The following is a 20,886-nucleotide window of genomic DNA, read 5'->3' as shown; positions in this document are numbered from 1 at the left end:
ATAGCTAACCTTAAGTCTAGCTGCAGCACTGGAAACTTCGACTTGCGATTAGACATGATGAAGACATTATCCTAATGAAGGAGCAGGAGGGAAGCTACCAGTTAGTAAATCATGGTCAGGAATCCATAATCATCTCTCACTACTACCAATGCTCCTGTGCGGCCTATTACCAGACCCAATTCTTTCTAGATGCAATAGGTACCTTTCGATCTATCAAGGTAGGTGTATCTTCAGCTCCATTGTCATTCTCCAAGTGGAAAACATCATGCAACTGGAATGACCTAATATAAACCAGTAATACAAACAATTTTCAGTCTTTTAATTTCCAATAACATGGAGACCACTGAAAGTAGCTAGCATGTGTCAAATATTAGATTAACCTTACTTTTCCTCCTTTGTCTCATTCTTCTTGGGCTTGACCCTTGCAACAGTTTCCAAAACTGCCTGAGAAATGAAGCATTTCAAGAAATGTTTAGTTGCACTAAATAATTCCTCTCTTCACTTTTACTTGTCCACTATTCCAAAAATATATTTACACTTTTACTTGTCACTTTTAACATATCAAGAAAAGACAAATTATTTTTTTCCTATTTTACCCTCAACATTACGTATTCCCCAAATCATTTCCCAGGACCTAAGATCAATTAATATGGGTATTATGGTAAAATACTCATATTAATTATTGTTTCTAAAGGGGCGTGCAAAGTCTAACGTGGACAAGTAAAAGTGAATGGAGGTAGTACATCAGATTTGGAATCAGGTCACAGTTATTTCCAAACGTGTTGCACAACCATCTAGAAAGCAATTGATATTGATACAGTTTTCTTCCTTAACTCAATTAGTAGGACCCCTAGAGTCCACTCCTTCCCCACACTACGAGTGAAAGGAAAAAGTACGACTACCATTAAAGTAGCCCAAGCAAGACTAACTCTATCCAAATGAACTATGTCCCCAATCTCTCTATATATAATGGAATTGTTCCATGATTCCTCACTAATAATAGTGGAACCAATGGCGCAGAGTCAAAAAGAACGACAATGGGAAGACACATCCAAAGATTTTTCTCCGACATTTATTATTCAAATTGCAAGCTACATGGTAAGCAAAAAATAGAGCCTTAAGCTAAGGAATAGTGCATCATTTAAAACAATCTACTAGCTGAATAATTCAATAAAACATCCAAGTTACTAAAAATGAGAATCTCTTGTTACCATAGCAGCCATATGTTAATCTGTATCTAGCTCTCAGGAATAAGAACAGCCAATAAATTCCAATATCAAAATTCTTATTTCATAAATTGATAAACAACATAATAGCACTTCATTCTTTTTACTTTCCAAAGACAGTCAATGTTTAATTAGCTATTCTTGTCAATTGCAGATTAACATCTCTCCCCTTGTCATGTGTTATTGAAAATGGAAATATCAATATCAAAAGAGCAACACGCTATATCTTATCATCAGGACCTACACATAAACAGACAGTAAATATCACAATACCATTTAGCTCAGAAAAGCAAGCTACTTCATTTTCATCAAAATTATGTTATGCCTATTTTGAACTACAAGCATCACCGTTATCATGCATCACAACTTGGTTAATCGGAGTACAGGGATTAAGTTTCAGTCCAAATATGAGCAGAACAGCCACTGAACCTCACATCGTAACACTAACACCAACCTTTATCTCCTTTGAGTAACAGAAGTTCAACCGGTTGGTAATAAAAGATTCATCAACACATAACAGTAGCTAATTGACCAAGGGAGCAAAACAAAACTTGCAGTATAAGAACAGCCATCAGAACTAGAATGTACTTCGTCAGAGAAGATGTTCCAAATGGCAGAGCCGAAAACTCATCCTTGAAAAGTAGTTCTTTAAATAGTTCCCATTTATAGCTAAATACTCTAGTGGATAAATATATAAATAACAACCCTCAAACAAGCCAACTAAAGCTACAGATCAGCAATCAGACTACAAATACCCTATCCAAGCGCTATTTCAAGGAACAGATAAGAGAAGAACTATGGCAATACCTTCTTCCAACTAAAATTTCAGTAATTTTTTTAAGTTCAGAAGTAATTGGGCGCCAAATTATTTTCACAATTAGTCTATTTCAGACAACTCGAAGGAACTAGGGACAAACCTCTTGCTCCGCCACGCTATTGTTGAAGCTTCTGTGATCAGTTACTGAAATGAAAAATAAATAAGTAACTGTATCAAGAAAGACCAGATACGAGTGTTACTGAAGCCTAAATCACAATCAAAACCTTCTTCATCACTAGTAATAGAGGTAAGTAAGTATATCAGAGGATAAACAAGCAAATCAAGAAACAGAAAGCGTATATGTAACAAGACTTTCAGTAATTCTACTGAAATTGTTTTCTATAATCAGAATAGTGTGAAATAGCTACTCTAAAAACATGCAATGTTAGCCCGGCATTGCATATTTTGATCGATTTAAGAAAGGCAAAGTCGAATTTGAACTAACCATCTGTCTTGTCGTCAGTCTCGTTGAACTCCTTTTCGAGAGCTTTATCGATCATGGTAGCGAAGGTAGATCTAGACGAGTTGAACTCAGAAGCATTTAGGACATCGTTTACATCTTCAGGCTTCACAGCAGGATCAGGATCAACATCAGAGAGGACGCATTGTAAGGAGAAAGAGAGAATGAGGAGAACGAAGATCACTTGCATTTGCATTTTTTTGTTAGAGAGAAAAAACTCTGATGAGGGTTTTAGAGAGAGAAGGAGGGTTGTATCGTATCGTAAGTAGATAAAGGAAAAGGGTGCAGTGAGTAGCAACCGATAACCGATTGAGAGAGAAAAAGCAGAGCCTCGGGCACCGGGAGAAGTTGAGTGAAAGTACAAAAAAGTCCTCCTTTATATTCGCTTCTTGTGATTTCCGTCAGGTGTTTCGACACACCAAATCTCCCTAATCGTCAAACCTTAGTCACATCTTTAATTATTTTCACCATTTTGTGTTTACGTGATCCCAAAGCGAACCAAATCGTTGGCAAAGAAAAGGGGGAAAAAGGGCAAACTATTGTAACTAGTATAAGTATTCGTGTATTGTGCGAATAAATTAAAATATAATTATTTTTTAATTTAAAAATAAATAATATAAATTATTATTGAGTAACAAAAGTGCATATATAATTATATATGATATTTTAATTTTATATTAATATTTGATGCTAATAGAATTTTATCATAATATATGTACATGGTATGTTCTTTCAAGAAACAAAACATTATTATAACAACCTATACTTCTCCTAGTATAATGAAAATTAATAGCTTATATGGCGTGTGTTGAAAACTATCAAATGACAGATATACACTATAAAAGTGAAAAAATGAGTGGTTTTTTCCTTCCACCCACGACCCTTTTTCTTTTTCTTTTTTAAACTGATTTTGTATTTCTAATTTTCTTCATATCTTATATTAGAAACAAATAGCTAACTAATAAAAATGTAAACGTTAAAGCCACATTAATAGGTAACGGCAATTTGCAAAGAAATTTTAGGAAAAGATCTAAATTATGTAATTTTAAAATAATTACATATTTTTTAAATTATATATAATAGATGTCAATTAATAAAAATAAGTACTCTAATTAGAATAAAAAAAAGAGTCCAAAAATACTTAAACATTAGCCACATGTTTTATTATTTATTTTTATAAAAATAAAAAAGAGTTATATCAAATATGGTAACTTTCTAATTTTTAAAAGAATACATCTAGCAAATATATAGATTTTTTGAAAATTTAAATTTTAAATACCAACTAATACAAATTTAGATTGTTTAAAATATTAGTTTTAAATAATTTAACAAAAACTTAGGATATTGATTTGGATAAAAACTATTTTTTATATAAATAAAGTCAAAAAGGGTGACCAAAGAAAGAGTTAAGTTATTTTTTATTTTTTTTATTTTTGTAAAACCATGTTTTTGTAAAGTCTTTACACTTTTAATATTTATTTCAGATTTTAAATTGATTTTAATAATTAATAAATTTTGTAATTTTTTTCTTTTTTGCAGATTATGTGTTTTTTAAAAAGTTACAATCATAAGTGCACAATAATAGTAAAAAAGAACGGGTGGCTTTTTTCTTGCACCTACATCCCTTTTTCTTTTTATTTTTAAAATATTTTTCTTAAAAAAATCTCTTCATATCTATATATTTGAAACAAATAGCTAATAAAAAATGATTAAATGTTAAAGCCACATTAATCAGTAAATGCAATTTGCAGTAAAAATTTAGGAAAAGATCTAAATTATGTAATTTTAAAATTATTATATATTTTTTAGATAATTAAATAGATGTCAATCAATAAAGATTATTCTTATATTAGATATAAATAAGAGTCTAAAAACACTTAAACATTAGCCACATGTTCTATCCAATGTGGATTGTAGAATTTGCAGTAGTTCTATAAAATAATTAAAATAATAAGTCAATAAGAATTATATTTTTTATCTATGGCAAATAAAATACTAAATAGGGTTTGTGAATGTTTGTTCCCATAATAATAGATTAAAGACATTAAATAGAAAAAGTAAAATGGAGATATGAATAAATCATAGATAAAGATTTAAAAGATTGAGATTCAAATTCAAATAGATAATCTTATGTAAAATTATAGTTATTGGCTAGAAAAAGTAACAACTTAAAGATACTTCTTCTTAAAAAGTATTTTGTACGAAAAAAAATGATCATGATCTTTTAAGACTATATAATCTATATAACGAATGCACAATCTAATACTAATTTAAAAAGGGGTGGGAAAACACTAATATGTTCTCCTTTTTAAATTAAGTTTTTTCTTTTACACTTGAGAAGAGTGAAAGAACAGAAAACAAAAAACAGAGAAACTTTTTTTCTTTTTTGAGAACATCAACAAACAATTAGAGATTTAGTTTGTGAATCATAAACTTTGATTCCTTGAGACTCAAAGTCGGACTTGGAGCAACTGTTTCACAAGATTCAATTATTAATCTGACAATTTTCTCCATGTTACCTAAATTATTACATCGGTATCAGAGCCATGGATGTTTGTTCTTTCATTTTGAATATTGTTTCTTGTAGTTGGTCACTATCGATAGTTGTTAACAATTGTCATATTCTAAAAAAAAAACTTGAAATAAAGGATATAGTACATGTTACTCACTTGTTACAAAGCATATTTGAACCCAATATTGTGCTTTTGATTTTGAATAAAAAATGGTGTTTGAGCAGTGTGTATTTGGGTTTTTTTTCTCTCACACAGAAGTAGAATTCATAGATATTGATGATTCGATGTCTTTATCATTCATCTTTATTGAGATTATGGATTGAAAGAATTTTTAAGGAAGATGAGTAAAGTTTTCTGAAATATTTTTTTTAGGAATATGGTGAAAGCGTATTTCAATACCGAGAGAAAGTGAGGCAAGATTTTTCTTAGATAAAAGATGGTGTTGGCATGTCCTTTCTTATTTATAAGGGAAAAGGGTTAAAAATACCCATCAACTTTGCTTTATTGATTGACTTTACCCTTACTGTTAAAATGAAGTTATTTATACTCTCACCGTTAGCAAACTTGTCATTTATACCCTCCAAATTAACGGTTACCTTAAATCGACCCCAAATCCCCAATTTCAATTTAAATTACCCATTTAAAATTGATTCTCTCTTTTAATTTGGACCCGACCCACTAAACCAAATAACATTGGTGAAACTTTAAATTTTCTTCCCCAATGTTGTCAAAAACATAGATTTTATACACTAATGTACAACTCAATGTACATAAACCAACAAAAATGAAAAAGCACCATTAGAGGAAATGGAAAGCTACTGTCATGGTACAAATCATTTTTGCATAGACGATAATAAATGAGAAAACACCATTAGAGTATTTAGTGATGTTTCTTTGTACTCCGACAACCTTTGAGCGATCCCAATGATGACAAATACAACTAAAAAACTTAATTGCAGATTTAGTGACAAATACAATTGAAGAACTTATTGGAGATTCACATCTTCTCCTGGCAAGATGACAATCAAAAAGCAAGAGGCCAAAACCCTTATGCCTCACTGTTCCACCCCATTTTCTTCCACACTAAATTTTCTTACATATTCCCTGCTTTCAATCTTTCAATTTTTTGCCATTGATTTGAACCAAAACCCATCAATATTTCATTTTTTTTTATCTCAAAAAACCATGTTGGTAATCGGCAGGAGAAAACATCGGTTCAAATCAATTTGTGTCGGTTCATTGGAATCGGAGGAAGAGTAAGAAGAGCCAAATGTGCGCCAGTTCGTCGGAATCAAAGGAAAATTAATAAAGAAAAGAAAGAGGACGAAGAGAGTTATCCTTATATTGCTTGAGACGATTCTGGATCTTTTTGATGGAGCAAGAAGAAGTCATTGTTCAAGTTGTTGAGAGAGAAAGAGAAGAGAAGGGTTTGTTGTTATTTGTTTAGTATAATGGGTCGGGTCGGGTCGGATTTGGGTAATAGATAATTGGACAATTTTAATTGAAATTGGGTCGATTTTGATTGATTTGGGGATTTTCATCTAAATAAGGGTACATATGACAAGTTTGCTAACAGTGAGGGTATAAATAACTTCATTTTAACGATAAGGGTAAAGTCAACCAATAAATCAAAGTTGAGGGGTATTTTTTACCCTTTTCCCTATTTATAATGAAAAAAAAAGGTATGAGATTTTGTTATTTTTTGGTCTTGTAAAAGGGCCTTTTATTTTTTTCTCAAAAGAAGTTCCTTAAAAAGAGAATTGTATTTGTAAAAAGGACTTGTTAAGTTCGTAGGATGAAAAAGAAGAAGGACTTGTGAAAGTACTTTTCATGCTTTTCTTCTTTGAAAAGATGTTGATGTTTTTTATTTATTTTTAATAATGACAAAATAAAGTACCTTTTAGATTGGTTATTGAAAAGAGCATCTAGTGCTTTATATTACATATTATATATTTATATAAATGAAAGACTTGTCACTAGGGGTGTTCACGGGTCGGTTTGTATCGGTTATTGGTCAAAACCAAAACCAAACCACCTTAATCGGTTTTAAAATTATCAAAATCAAACCAAACCAAATATAATATAATATACATTTATCGATTTGGTGGTTATCGATTTCAGTTTGGTTTGGTTCGGTTATTCGGTTATTAACCATACACAAAATTAAAAGAAACAATTCATTCAAAATGTGAAAAAAGTGACAACAATCCATTCAAAATGAAAAATAGTTAGAATGACTTAGATTACTGAATTTTCGATCACTAAATTTACTATCAATAAAGCTTTAAAATTCACTATATTGGCCTAGAAGGAAGAGAAAATAACATTTTCAGTCCCACAAAGAATTGTCATAGACACTCATATACATGAAATCAATAAGATAAATGTTTCATCTTGGGCATTTTTGCTTTCAATAAGTAAATTATAAAGAAATTTTAATAAAAATATGTATAAGATCTTAAAAATTGTTTATAAAAACAATATATTAAGTATGTATATTAATAAAATATATGTATATAATTCATCGGTTCGGTTCGATTCGGTTATTTCTTCGATTTTTTCTAATAAAACCATAACCAAACCAAACCAAATACTATCAGTTTTCAAAAATTTAAAACCAAACCAAACCCAAATAAAATCGGTTTTATTTTATCAGTTTGGTTCAGTTTTTTGATTTGGATCGGTTTTAATCCAAACCATGAACACCCCCTACTTGTCACTGCTAATTTTTTTCCAGATAACATTTTGTTTTTCCTTTGAAGATAGTAGTACTGTTTTGTCTTTCGTTTAATATAAATGAAAAAATAAAATATGTGGTCCATTTTTCTAGTTGTTGTACCTTTTATTTTATTATTTGAAAGGAATAATATATAAATATGATTTTTTTTTGGACATTACAACAACTATTTTGGGTCCATATAATTTTTTTTGGCCTTTTAAATTTAATTTTTTTAAGGCTATGAGTTATCTTATTTATTTAATAAAAGAGTAGTGACCAATTGTTTTGACTAGATATGTGTATTAAAATTGGTCTTGAAAATTCGCTTAGTCCTTATGTTCCTTAAACAATTCCTTGTCTTCTACCAGAAATTTGTGACATACGTTGTCACATTAAATGGTATTAACCATATTTCTGTTTTGTTTCCATTTCAGATATGGCTGAACGGGAACATGCTCAAATTACTCCAAGTGGGAATTCTCAAAGTAGAGCAAAGGGACGGGGTAGAAGAGCAAGTCGTCGTAGGACATGTTTCCGAGGGCGTGAGGTCATACAGATTGGTGTCCTAAGGGCGACACAAAATCTGTTAAGGAATCAAAGGGCAGATCGGAGAAAAGAGAGAAGAAATTTAAAGAATTTGAGTCTTTGAAGATGTCTCCTAATATTTCAGCACGAGATTTTATTTACTTTTTTTGAAATAAAATGGGTTGAACTGGCTGATTATAAGGAAATTTCAGATTGGAGGGCCCTAGCTTATTTAACAGACGCTCTCCGTGAACCTTGGGGCAGTAGATTGACCGGTGTTTATCATGACATTTGGCCTAGTCAGCCTTTTAGGGTGTATATTTGTTGCCTTGAAGACTTGTGGGAGGATTTTAGTCTTTAAAAAACTAGTAATTTGTTTTTATTTATTTGTTTTTCAATATATATGAATTATGTAGTTTGTTTTTTCTCTATTTATGTTATTTAGACTTGAAAAATCCTTGTTATTAAAAGTCTTCAATATATTAGTATACACATTAAGAAGTTAGTTTCAAATTTTGGTTAAATATTTATTTTGTAGATGATGCTTGGATGCTTACGTGTCTTTTCGATTTTATATTAGATATGAAACCTTTATGAGAATTGATTTGCTTGAATGTGTATGTTACATGCATAATTGATTAAAAATTGTTGCCTTATTATATCTCAAAACAGACATGGCATCAAAAAGTATCATTGCTGACTTAAACAAATGTGAAAAACTTAACCGTGACAATTACGACATCTGGAGTCATAAATTATGATATGTACTAGAAGAGCAAAATGCTCTGGAAGGTATAAATCATATTTTGAATCAACCAGAAGAGGGTAGTTCTGCAAAACACAGAAGGGATCTTGAAATTTACAAAGCTTGGAAAAAAGCTAACTCCAGTTACGTGAAATAATAGTTAGTTCTGTAGTTGATGACCTCACACATGAATGTGAGGAATTTATTACTACTCATGTTATGTGGGCACACATCTAAGAATGAAGACGGACAGGCATCTGATGCCCTCAAGGCCCGAGAGAACCAACATGTAACTTGTGCTTACTATGCTTATAACTAGGACACTCTTGTGATAAGTTCACATAGGATACAACGATACGAACCAACATAAATAGATCCAAAACATATATACAAGACTTGGCCGTTGAGGCCACAACTTGTTAAGACACAACTGAACCATATACATAAGTCTACAAAGCCTCTAAAAGACAGAAAACCTTAGAGTAGGTCGGGACAGACCCCGTCTTACTGTTAACTACGATACAATACCAAAATGAATCTACCAAGGACTCAGTAAAGCTCTGAATCAATCTAGAGCTCACCAAAAGTAGCTGAGTGTCGTGTGCTCCTACTGAGGAGGTCTACTAGTTGAAGTACATGTGCCTGCAACTTGAAATGCAGTGTCCCCCACGAGGGACGTCAGTACGAGAAAATGTACTGAATATGTAAGGCAATAACATATATAAAATAAGAGTTCGAATGAAACCAAGTATCAATATATGTGTGCATAAATCAGAACAGAAGACCACCTTTGCTAACTCTTGTGGGATCATGTATGTTACATTCTTATCTTTACCTTTCTGTGTGTTATGATCTTTATAAGAAATGTGATACGAATGACCAGCTGATCAGTGGTAGAAGAGGATGACCCATGCTAGGCATTTTAACCCTTGGAATGCGGTCCTCATAATTACACAAATTGGGATCGGCTCATGCTAGGTTTTCGCCCTGAGCTGCCACCCTTCTATAACAATTGGGATCGGCCCATGATAGGCTTTTGCCCCTGAGTTGCCACCCTTAATTATACAGATTGCTTACTTAGATTCTTTAATATTTGAGATTGATATTTTGGTTGTCATAATCATTTTTTATATTTGGAACTACGGACCAGTAGTAGAAGACATGAAAATAATACTTCAAGGCAGTAACAATGACATAAGGAGCTATGTAACATCAATGCATTACTTGTGAGCTTAAATGACACGATTGACTTCAACTGACTAAGAGGATGATTCACCAAACTTGCTTTTGCAAATACCATTTATATACCAGCATATAGGAGGATAATTACATAAGTATAGAGTAGTGAACATATAATGAAGTAATTCTATACACTAAGGAGAGGGGGAATTATTGTCAGCTATTTGGAGATCGTAAGCTGCCACTATGTTTTCTTTACTATGAATAGAACTTAGGAAATTCCCTTATTGATATTGATTGCAAGTATCAGATTTCATGTCGAAGAATATTGAATCGAATAGCCTTACATACCTTATCCTCTTACCAATACAACTATCATGATTCAACCTCCCCTTTTTGGTTTTAATCTACAATATAAGTCATGATAAACTAAAATTAGCTGCTATCACACCGTGAGCCTCATAAAATAGTAGCTAACTTGACGGATTATGAGCCCATATAGCCCTCAAAATAATGTGTATCACCACACCCTCCTTCTCTGCCCAATACATACATTATATATCCTTTTCCAAGATTACCCAAGTTGCACCAACAACAATACATATAAACAACCTCAAATATTCTTTATCATACAACCAATTATTGAACTCACAACCCCTTTGAGTTCTTTATGACAACACATCCATAATTCCTCACTCATAAATAAAGAGGACAAAAAAAAGAGCAGTCGCCTTACCTTAATTTATGCAATTTTCCCTTTTAACTTGGAATCTTCAAGAACTTCAACTTCCCTTCACACTTAAACCAAAGAAGAGAAGAAAAGCATCTTAATAACCAAGGAAGTGAGCTGTAGCTTCTGGAAATATTATGCCTTTATACTTATACTTGAGCATGAATAACATGTTTTCCTAATCATCCATGGGAGAATTAAGCTAAATTCATAAGTGTTTTCACTTACCTTGTCTTTTAGAGATGATGGTTTCTTCAAGAACCCTAAAAGAACTTTAAGGCTGCTGTTTTAATCCTTAAGAGAAAAGAGAGAGATAACTGGAGTTAATCCTCAATATTGTGTGTTAAAATAAGTGAGAATAACAGCCAATATATCTTATATTGAGTTTTCTTCACCTTTAAGAATATCCTCTATAAAACTTCATTTTCAGCCACTAATTGGTCAAGTAGGTGATGCACCTGCTTATGTACATCAAACAGCTCAAAAGGTCAAACTAGGTGATGCACCTACTTGCTTTCACTTGGGCTTAAATATTGGGCCTTGACAGATTTTGGCTGTTGGGCTTAAATTTCATTTTCCTTTTATTTAACTTAGTTTGGGCCTCAAGTGACTCCATTAGGATAGGCCCAAATCTGATCCATAAACCTTGGCCTTTTAAACTAGATCCATAAAGCTCAAGTAGGTGATGCACCTACTTGGTCCTTTGGACTGGTCAATAAGTCAAAGTAGGTGATACACCTACTTGTCACATGCTAGCTTAGTTAAGTCAAGCAAGCACCTCACTTATTTTATTCCATTTTCTAAATATTAATCTCTTTTGCTTTAACTTAGCACTTTTCAACTTTAAGCTCAATTACCACCTTACTGTCTCTTTAAATACTCCCGTTGGAGTTAACTTGCAGTACACATGCTGAAACGTGCAAGGCATCACATCACTTTCCGAGCTAGTTTAAACCGACACTAATCATATAAGAATCATGGTCCCTCACCTATACCATAAGGCTAAGTCAAGTATCACAAGAATATAACAAGCATATGCGTAATACGGGTTGTTACATCCTTCCTCCCTTAAAACATTCATCCTCAAATGTTAGCATGGTTATCCAGCCCAAACATGTTCAAGCCTAAGTTAGTACTACTAATCACATAATACATATAGACTTATACTTACTTGTCAACGCCTTAACTACGCATCTTCATCCTTCTCATCGATCTGAAAGAGATAAGGATACTTCAATTTCATTGCTTCTTCCGCTTCCCATGTAACTTCCTCTACTTGTTGGTTCCTCCATAATACTTTTACAGAATCTACTTCTTTATTTCTTAACCTCTGAACTTGTCGATCCAGAATAGCAATGGGTACTTCTTTATAAGTGAGATCTCTCGTAACCTGTACATCTTCAGTAGGAGTAATACGAGATGAGTCACCTATGCATTTTCGAAGCATTGAGACATGAAACACCAAATGAATAATGGAAAGCTCTTGAGGTAACTCTAACTCAAACACAACTTGGCCAATTCTTCGAATAACCTTATGCTGCCCTATATAGCATGGACTCAACTTTCCCTTTTTACCAAACCTCATTACCCCTTTCATTGGTGACACCTTCAAGAACACCCAATACCCTATAAAAAATTCTAGTCCTCTCCTTTTAACATCCACATATGATTTATGTCGACTTTGAGCTATTTCTAGCCACTGCTGTATCATTTTGACTTTTTCCATAGCTTGATGAACAAGATCTGGCCCAAATAAGGCAGTTTCACCTGTTTCGAACCAGCCAATTGGGAATCTACATTTTCTACCATATAAAGCTTCATAAGGTGCCATTTTAATACTTGAATGGCAGCTATTGTTGTATGCAAACTCGATCAATGGCAAATGATCATCCCAACTACCTTTGAAGTCCAATATACAAGCTCGCAACATATCCTCAAGTGTTTGAATTGTACGCTCTGCCTGACTGTCCGTTTGAGGGTGAAAGTCTGTACTTAAATTTACTTGTGTGCCCAAACTCTTCTGAAATGATCCAAAAATTTTGCAGTGAATTGAGCTCCCTTATTAGATATAATATAGATTGGCACTCTATGTAGATGAACTATCTCTTTAATATACAACCTCACATTATTCTTCAACTGTATAAGTAGTCTTGACTGGCAAGACGTGCGCTGATTTGGTCAGTCTATCAACAATTACCCATATAGAATCAAACTTCCGAAATGAACGAGGCAAACCAGTGACAAAATCCATGTTGATCATGTCCCATTTCCAAATTAGAAGTTCTATACACTGCATATAACCTCCGAGCTTTTGGTGCTCTACTTTTACTTGTTGATAATTTGGACATTGAGCCATAAATTCCGCAATGTTCTTCTTCATGTCCCCCTACCAATACATTTCTTTCAAGTCATGATACATTTTAGTTGACCTCGAATGGACAGAATATCTCAAATGATGTGCTTCCATCATAATCCTGTTTCTTAACTCATCTACATTAGGTACACACAATCTGTTTTGACATCGAAGTACTCCCTCTTGTGTAAGCTCAAATGCCTTTGTCATACCCTGTTGTACATTCTCCTTAAGCTTTAATAGAATAGGATCAATGTACTGCTTCTCTTTCACTTCCACTACTAATGAGGATTCTGCCACATTTTGCACAATAACCTCGTCGTCTGGAGATTCAAGAAGGCGAACCCCCAAGCTAGCTAGTTGACATAGATCCTTAGTTATTCTTTGTCTTTCCATAGACTGCCCATAAGTGCTTGCCATTATTTTACGACTTAACGCATCAGCTACTACATTTGCTTTCCCGGGATGATACAAGATATCAATGTCATAATCTTTTAATAGCTCCAGCCATCTCCGCTGCCTCAGATTTATGTCTTTTGCTTAAAGATATATTGCAAACTCTTGTGATCAGTGTATATGTCAACATGAACTCCATACAAGTAGTGGCTCCATATCTTCAAAGCAATACAACTGCTGCTAGCTCTAGATCATGAGTTGGATAATTTTTCTCATGTGGCCGCAGCTGCCTTAAGCCATAAGCTATTACTTTACCGTGTTGCATCAATGCACATCCTAGGCCCACTCTCGAAGTATCACAATACACTGCATACCTTTCTGTTCATTCTGGAAGTACCAATACATGTGTAGAAGTTAATTTATTCCTCAGCTCTTGAAAGCTTCTTTCACATTCATCACTCCACTGAAACTTGGTTTCTTTGTGTGTTAGCTTTGTTAAGGGTGCATCAATGGAAGAGAATCCTTCAACGAACCTTCTGTAATAACCTGCCAATCCAAGGAAACTATAGATCTCCATGGGCGTTGTAGGTCTTGGCTAGTTTTTCACGGCTTTCATCTTTTGGTTATCAACCCTTATTCCTTCATCGGATACAATATGACCTAAGAATGCCACAGATTTCAACCAGAACTCATATTTAGAGAACTTCGCATACAACTTACGATCATGAATAATTTGTAAAACTTGCCGCAAGTGATTAGCATGGTCATCTTTCAATCTTGAATACACCAAAATGTCATCTATGAATACTATCACAAACACATCTAGAAATGGCTTGAATACCATATTCATCAAATCCATAAAGTTGCTGGTGCATTTGTTAGCCCGAATGACATGACTAAAAACTCAAAATGATTATACCGTGTCCGAAAAGCTGTCTTGGGAATATCTTTGTCTTTGACCCTTACTTGGTGATACACCGACCTCAAGTCGATCTTTGAAAAACATTTAGCACCTTGTAACTGATCAAACAAATAATCAATTCTAGGAAGGGGATATTTGTTTTTAATCGTTACCTTATTCAATTGTCGGTAGTCGATACATATTCTTAACGAGCCATCTTTCTTGCGTACAAATAAAACTGGTGCTCCCTATGGGGACATACTAGGCCTTATGAATCCTTTTTGTAATAAGTCTTTTAAGTGCTCCTTCAACTCCCGTAATTCTGCTGGGGCCATTCTATATGGAGGGATGGATATAGGTTGAGTATCTGGAATCACATCAATACCAAACTCTACTTCTCATTCTGGAGGCAAACCTGGAAGATCTTCAGGAAATACATCGAGAAATTCATTTACCACTGGAATGGATTGAAGAGTTGGTGGCTCTGCATCTATATTTTTCACTCTCACTAGATGACATATGTATCCTTTGGACATCATGTTCTCTGCCTTAAGATAAGAAATAAATTTACCTCTTGGTGTCCCAATATTACCTTTCCATTCAAGGACGACCTCTTTTGGAAAATGGAAATGCACCATCTTAGTTCGGCAATCTACCGTGGCATAACAAGAAGCTAACCAATCCATACCCATTATAACATCAAAATCCACCATTTCTAGCTCAACAAGGTCAGCCAATGTGTCACGATCACAAACAGTTACAATGTAATTACGATAAACCCTTCTAGCTATAATAGACTTTCCAATTGGTGTAGACACTTCAAATGGCTTCACTAATAATTCTGGTGTTCTTTTGAAGTTTTCACCAATCAATGGAGTAACATATGATAGTGTAGACCCTGGATCAATTAATACATATACAATATGTGAAAAGATGGACAATGTACCTGTAACCACATCCGGCGAGGCTTCTAAATTTTGTCGATCCTCGAGAGCATATGTGCAATTTTGAACTCCACTAGAACTAGCTGCTCCCCTAACTCCTCTACCACGACCAATAGGCATTTGTCCCCTACCTAAAGAAGGTGCTGATGATGAGGATGCAATAACTGATCTAGTAGGTTGTGCCACACCACCCACACCCCTATGAGGGTAATTTCTCATCATATGACCCGGTGTACCACACCAAAAATAAACATTTGTCCCAAACCAACATGCACCTAAATGATTTCTTCCATATTGTTTACAAGACTATCGATGAGGTTTTGATTGGCACATACTTCCTTGCTCTTGGTACCCCGATGTTCGTGAACCTTGGCTTTCACCTCTTTGCCCAAACTGATTGCCCCTATACTCTTGAAACTGAGGTGGGGCACTAGCTGTAGAGTAGGAAGATGACGGCCTAGGCGGTCTGTTAAAGAACCGAGGCCTAAACTCACCTTGGGATGGTGTAAACTGCCCCATGGATCTGGCCCTCTTAGAATGCCCTGTTTCTGACTCTTGTGTCCTTCTTCTTTGCCTTTGATCCTCCAACTTTTGTGCAAAAGCTTGCATCCTTGCTATGTCCATATCTTTATTCAATGAAGTAATGGTACAATCTCTAACCAGATATGAATCAAATCTATCCATATATCGATGAACTTTATCCTCCATAGTAGCTACTACATTAGGAGCATACCTGGATAAGGAATTAAATTTGAGACTGTACTCTCTCACGCTCATACTTCCTTGGTGGAGATTTAAGAACTAATCTGCATGGGCCTCTCAGATTTCCAATGGCAGGTAATGGTCAAGGAGTGTCTTTTTAAACTCTTTCCATGTAGTTGAAGGTACATCTATTTCCCTAGATTGCTTCCAAGATTCATACCATAATATAGCCACACCCTTTAATCTATATGCTGCTAGCTCGAGCGCTTCTTTACCACTTATATGCATAACATCGAAAGTGCGTTGGATCTGATCTATAAAATCTTGTGGATCTTCATTAGGATCTGACCTGGTGAATGATGGAGGGTCCAAGTTAAGGAAATCACGTATCCGCGTGCCAGCTGTTCTATCTACACCACTAGTACCTGCAACTAGTCCTTCTTGCCTTTGGCTATGGCCAACAACTATACGTGTCAATAATTGGACTGCATTCCTCAAATCTTGCTTGGTAGCATTAGTAGGGGGTTCTTGAGGTGCAACTTCCCTCCTTGAAGTCTGTGATAAAGACTCATCTTGAGCCTCACCTTGAACAACTTGACTAGGTGGTGGTTGATTGGTCCCTTCTTAGGCAGCCACATCTACTCGCTTACCAATACTTTTACTCCTTCTCGTAATCGGCATCTTTGATATAATAAAATAATTTAGAAATTAGATATGATTAACCTACTACACTGGTTCCATCGTACGATCTAAGAAATGAAAGAAAAGAGAGAACTCCTACATGTCCCGTAGCCTCCTGTTTATAAATGTGGTGCACAACACATCCATAAGCAAAAATCTACACAGACATGACTTTGTAGACATCCTAGGATGACCTGCTCTGATACCACTTTTGTCACGCCTCAAATCCCATGAAGACAGACAGACACCCGATGCCCTGAAGGCCCGAGAGAACCAATATGTAACTTGTGCTTACTATGCTTATAACTATGACACTCTTGTGACAAGTTCACATACGATGTAGCGATACGAACCAACATAAATAGATCCAAAACATATATACAAGACTTGGCCGTTGAGGCCAAAACTGGTAAGACGTAACTGAACCATATACATAAGTCTATAAAGCCTCTAAAAGATAGAAAACCTTAGAGTAGGTCGAGACAGACCCATCTTACTCTTAACTACGATACAATACCAAAAGGAATCTACCAAAGACTCAGTAAAGCTCTGAATCAATCTGGAGCTCACCAAAAGTAGCTGAGTGTCGTGTGCTCCTACTGAGGAGGTCTACTAGCTGAAGTACCTGTGCCTGTAGCATGAAATGCAGCGTCCCCCGTAAGGGACGTCAGTACGAGAAAATGTACTGAATATGTAAGGCAATAACATATATAAAATAAGAGTTCGAATGAAACCAAGCATCAATATATGTGTGCATAAATTAGAACAGAAGACCACATTTGTTAACTCTTGTGGGATCATGTATGTTACATTCTTGTCTTTACCTTTCTGTGTGTTATGATATTTATAAGAAATGTGATGCGAATGACTAGCTGATCAGTGGTAGAAGAGCATAACCTATGCTAGGTATTTTAACCCCTGGGATGCGGTCCTCATAATTACACAAATTGGGATCGGCTCATGCTAGGCTTTCACCCTGGGCTGCCACCCTTCTATAGCAATTGGGATCTGCCCATGCTAGTCTTTCACCCCTGAGCTGCCACCCTGGGGTACGTCTGTAACCCACCTCCAACAGTAAACTATCAAATTTGAAACTTATAAGAAGCGTCATGATCAAAATGTCATACAACACCTAATGATGATGTCAAGCATGATAGTTCAACTCAAGAGTGCTGGCCATGTTCTTTCGGATGAGCAACAAGTCCAGGCAATGATTCGGTCTCTTCCCAGTAATTGGGAATATTTGAAGGTTAACTTGACCCATAATGATAGCATCAAAACCTTTTCTTATGTTGCCCGCCACGTTGAACTTGAAAATGAACGCCTTGGTGCTGCTAAAACTGCTTCTAATGCATTTGTGGCAGAGTCAAGTGGTACAAAATCTTCAGGCTTCAAGCGCAAAAAGAACTGTAAAAGAAATGGGAAAAACAAAGAGATTGGAGAAGGACCCTCTAAGAAAAAGAAGAAGTCAAATTCCAAGAAAAGAAAATGATTTTTCAAGAAGAGAGACAAGAGCAAAATGAAGTGCTACAATTGCCAAGTGTTGGGGCATTTTGCTCGTGAATGCACTGAACCAAAAAAGGTATCATTTTTGAACGCATCTGTAAGTGCTACATATGTTTCTAGCACTTCTTTACTAACTGAATCTTATCTTCTGTGGATATTAGACTCAGGATCCATCGACCACGTGAGTCGAGATTGAGAAGCATTTGTGGAGTTTCGTCGAGTTTAATCTAAATCAAGGTGGATCTACGTGGGAAATATTGTGAAACTAGAAGTTAAAGGGATAGACACTTGCAAAGTGGACTTGCGTGGTGGTCGTTCTTTGATGTTGCATGACGTCCTATATGCTCCAGAGATTCGACGAAATTTAGTATATGTGTCTGTTCTATTAGATGTTGGTTTTGATTTGTTTTTTTATTCGTAATAGTGTTAGAATAACTTTAGATAATGTTTTATATGGTTTTGGACTTCGTTATGACCGTTTTATCGTACTAGATTGTAATCCTTCAACTTAGGACTATTATGTTGACCGTTGTGTAATGACATGTTATTCAAGTAACAATAATAGTAATGTTATTACATGGCATGCAAGATTAGGTCACATAGGGCAAGATCGAATGAATATGTTGGCAAAAGAAGGACATTTAGGTTCTTTAACCAAAATTGATATGTCAACTTGTGAAAATTGTCTTACTGGAAAGATTACGTGTAAATCATTTGGGAAGGCTAAAAGAGTTGAGTTCCCACTTCAATTAATACATTATGATATTTGTGGTCCAATGAATGTGAGGGCAAGGTCTGGTGCTACATACTTCATTACATTTATTGATTTCACGTGCTTTGGTTATGTCTATTTGAAATCTGAAGCACTTAGGTACTTCAAAAGATATATGAATGAAGTTGAAAATCAATTAGATAAAAGCATAAAAGCTTTAAGAACTGACCGATGAGGTGAATATTTGTCAAAATAATTAGAAGAATTATGTGCTGAAAAGGGTATTATCAGACAGTTAACTACTCCTTATACACCTCAACAAAATGGTGTAGCTGAAAGAAGGAATAAAACATTATTGGACATGACAAGATCAATGATGGCGCAGGCAAATTTATTTATCTCTTGGGGAAATGTATTATTGACTGTGGCTTAAATATTGAACAAAGTGCCTTCTTGATCAGTTTCTTCCACTCCTTATGAACTTAGGATTGACCATAAAACAAACCTGAATGATCTACCACCGAGGGGTTGTGTAGCATATATTAAAGATCTCTTTGGTGAGTTTGGTAAACTAAGTTCAAAAGGAAAGAAATATATCTTTATAAGGTACTCTGAGCGCTTCAAAGGGTATGTGTTCATCGATGAACTAGAGGATGGAAGTATTACTAAAATCATATCATGAAATGTCAGATTTTTGGAAAATGATTTTCCCAAAATGGGTGAAATAGATTAAGTTGAGCCTCTCTACGAAATGTTCAATTCAGAAGATCTGGTAATGTTGTCAGACATACTTGATAATTCAATGGATCAAAAAATGATTTCTGGCCCAAGTGGGAGTTATAAATCCCAAAATTCTATAGAAGAATTTGAACTTCAAACACGTAAGAGTACAAGAAAAGGTGTACCTAAATGATCTTATGAGATTGAGGATTATGTTTTCTAGGTATCTCCTACAGAATTGGATGAACCTAATTCTGTGATTGAGACCTTATTGAGCCCTAAAAGAGATGAATGGTTAAAAACGATGAAAGAAGAATTAGAGTCCATGAAAACCAATAATGTTTGAGATCTAGTTGACCTTCCTAAGGATCATAAAGCTATTGGGAATAAATGGATTCTCAAAGTTAAACGCAAATTAGATAGGTTGATAGAAAAACACAAGGCACGATTGGTGGCAAAAGGTTTTACTCAAGAAGTTGGAGTCGACTATGAGGAATTTTTTTTACCATCTTTGAAGTTTACCTCCATACGATTATTTTTAGCTATTTTTACACGTTTAGATCTAGAATTCCACCAAATGGATGTGAAGACCGCTTTTCTCGATGGAGAATTAATTGAGGAAATCTACATGGAACAACTAGTAGGTTTCGCTGTTAAAGGCCAAGAAAAGAAAGTTTGAAGATTGAAAAGATCAATTTATTGCCTAAATCAATCTTCAAGGCAGTGGTATCTGAGATTTCGTAAGGAGGTGATGTCATTTGACTTCATCATGATCGATGAAGATCAATTCATCTATGTGGAAAAGTCCAATGAAAATTTTGTTGTTCTTTCTTTTTACGTAGATGTATTTATTAGCTGGAAATAATTTGGAGTATGTGAAAACTGTCAAGTCATGACTTTCAAAATCATTTGATATGAAATATATGAGTGAAGCAAACTGTATATTGGTTGTTAAGATCCAAATAGATCGTTCCAAGAAATTTTTGAGTTTATCTCAAGAAACTTATATAAAGAAAATATTGGAACGTTTTCGAATAAATATTTGCAAATCCATGGA

The 20,886-nt window shown here is 34.6% G+C and overlaps 2 protein-coding genes across 2 annotated transcripts in view; both read right to left on the bottom strand.

The window, feature by feature from the left end:
• Positions 1-2,777, bottom strand: part of LOC125877165 (K(+) efflux antiporter 4-like) — a 30,176-nt gene extending 27,399 nt beyond the window's left edge. Inside the window, exons 1-5 of the mRNA XM_049558502.1 lie at positions 2,489-2,777; positions 2,144-2,187; positions 386-444; positions 203-281; positions 10-71 (exon numbers count right to left, since the gene is read on the bottom strand). Of these exons, the coding sequence (XP_049414459.1) occupies positions 10-71; positions 203-281; positions 386-444; positions 2,144-2,187; positions 2,489-2,699 (455 nt within the window). The 5' untranslated portion in view covers positions 2,700-2,777. The remainder of the gene's footprint in view (positions 1-9; positions 72-202; positions 282-385; positions 445-2,143; positions 2,188-2,488) is intronic.
• A 9,323-nt stretch (positions 2,778-12,100) lies between these two features.
• On the bottom strand, positions 12,101-12,745 carry LOC125877384 (uncharacterized). The gene has a single exon (XM_049558694.1). It carries the CDS (start codon positions 12,743-12,745, stop codon positions 12,101-12,103), a length of 645 nt encoding a protein of 214 aa, XP_049414651.1.
• Positions 12,746-20,886: the final 8,141 nt, after the last annotated feature.

The sequence above is a fragment of the Solanum stenotomum genome, chromosome 9 (assembly GCF_019186545.1).
Source record: "Solanum stenotomum isolate F172 chromosome 9, ASM1918654v1, whole genome shotgun sequence".
In the NCBI taxonomy this organism is placed as follows: domain Eukaryota; kingdom Viridiplantae; phylum Streptophyta; class Magnoliopsida; order Solanales; family Solanaceae; genus Solanum; species Solanum stenotomum.
The sequence above is the reverse complement of the archived record's forward strand: the minus strand, read 5'-3'. Positions and strand labels throughout refer to the sequence as shown.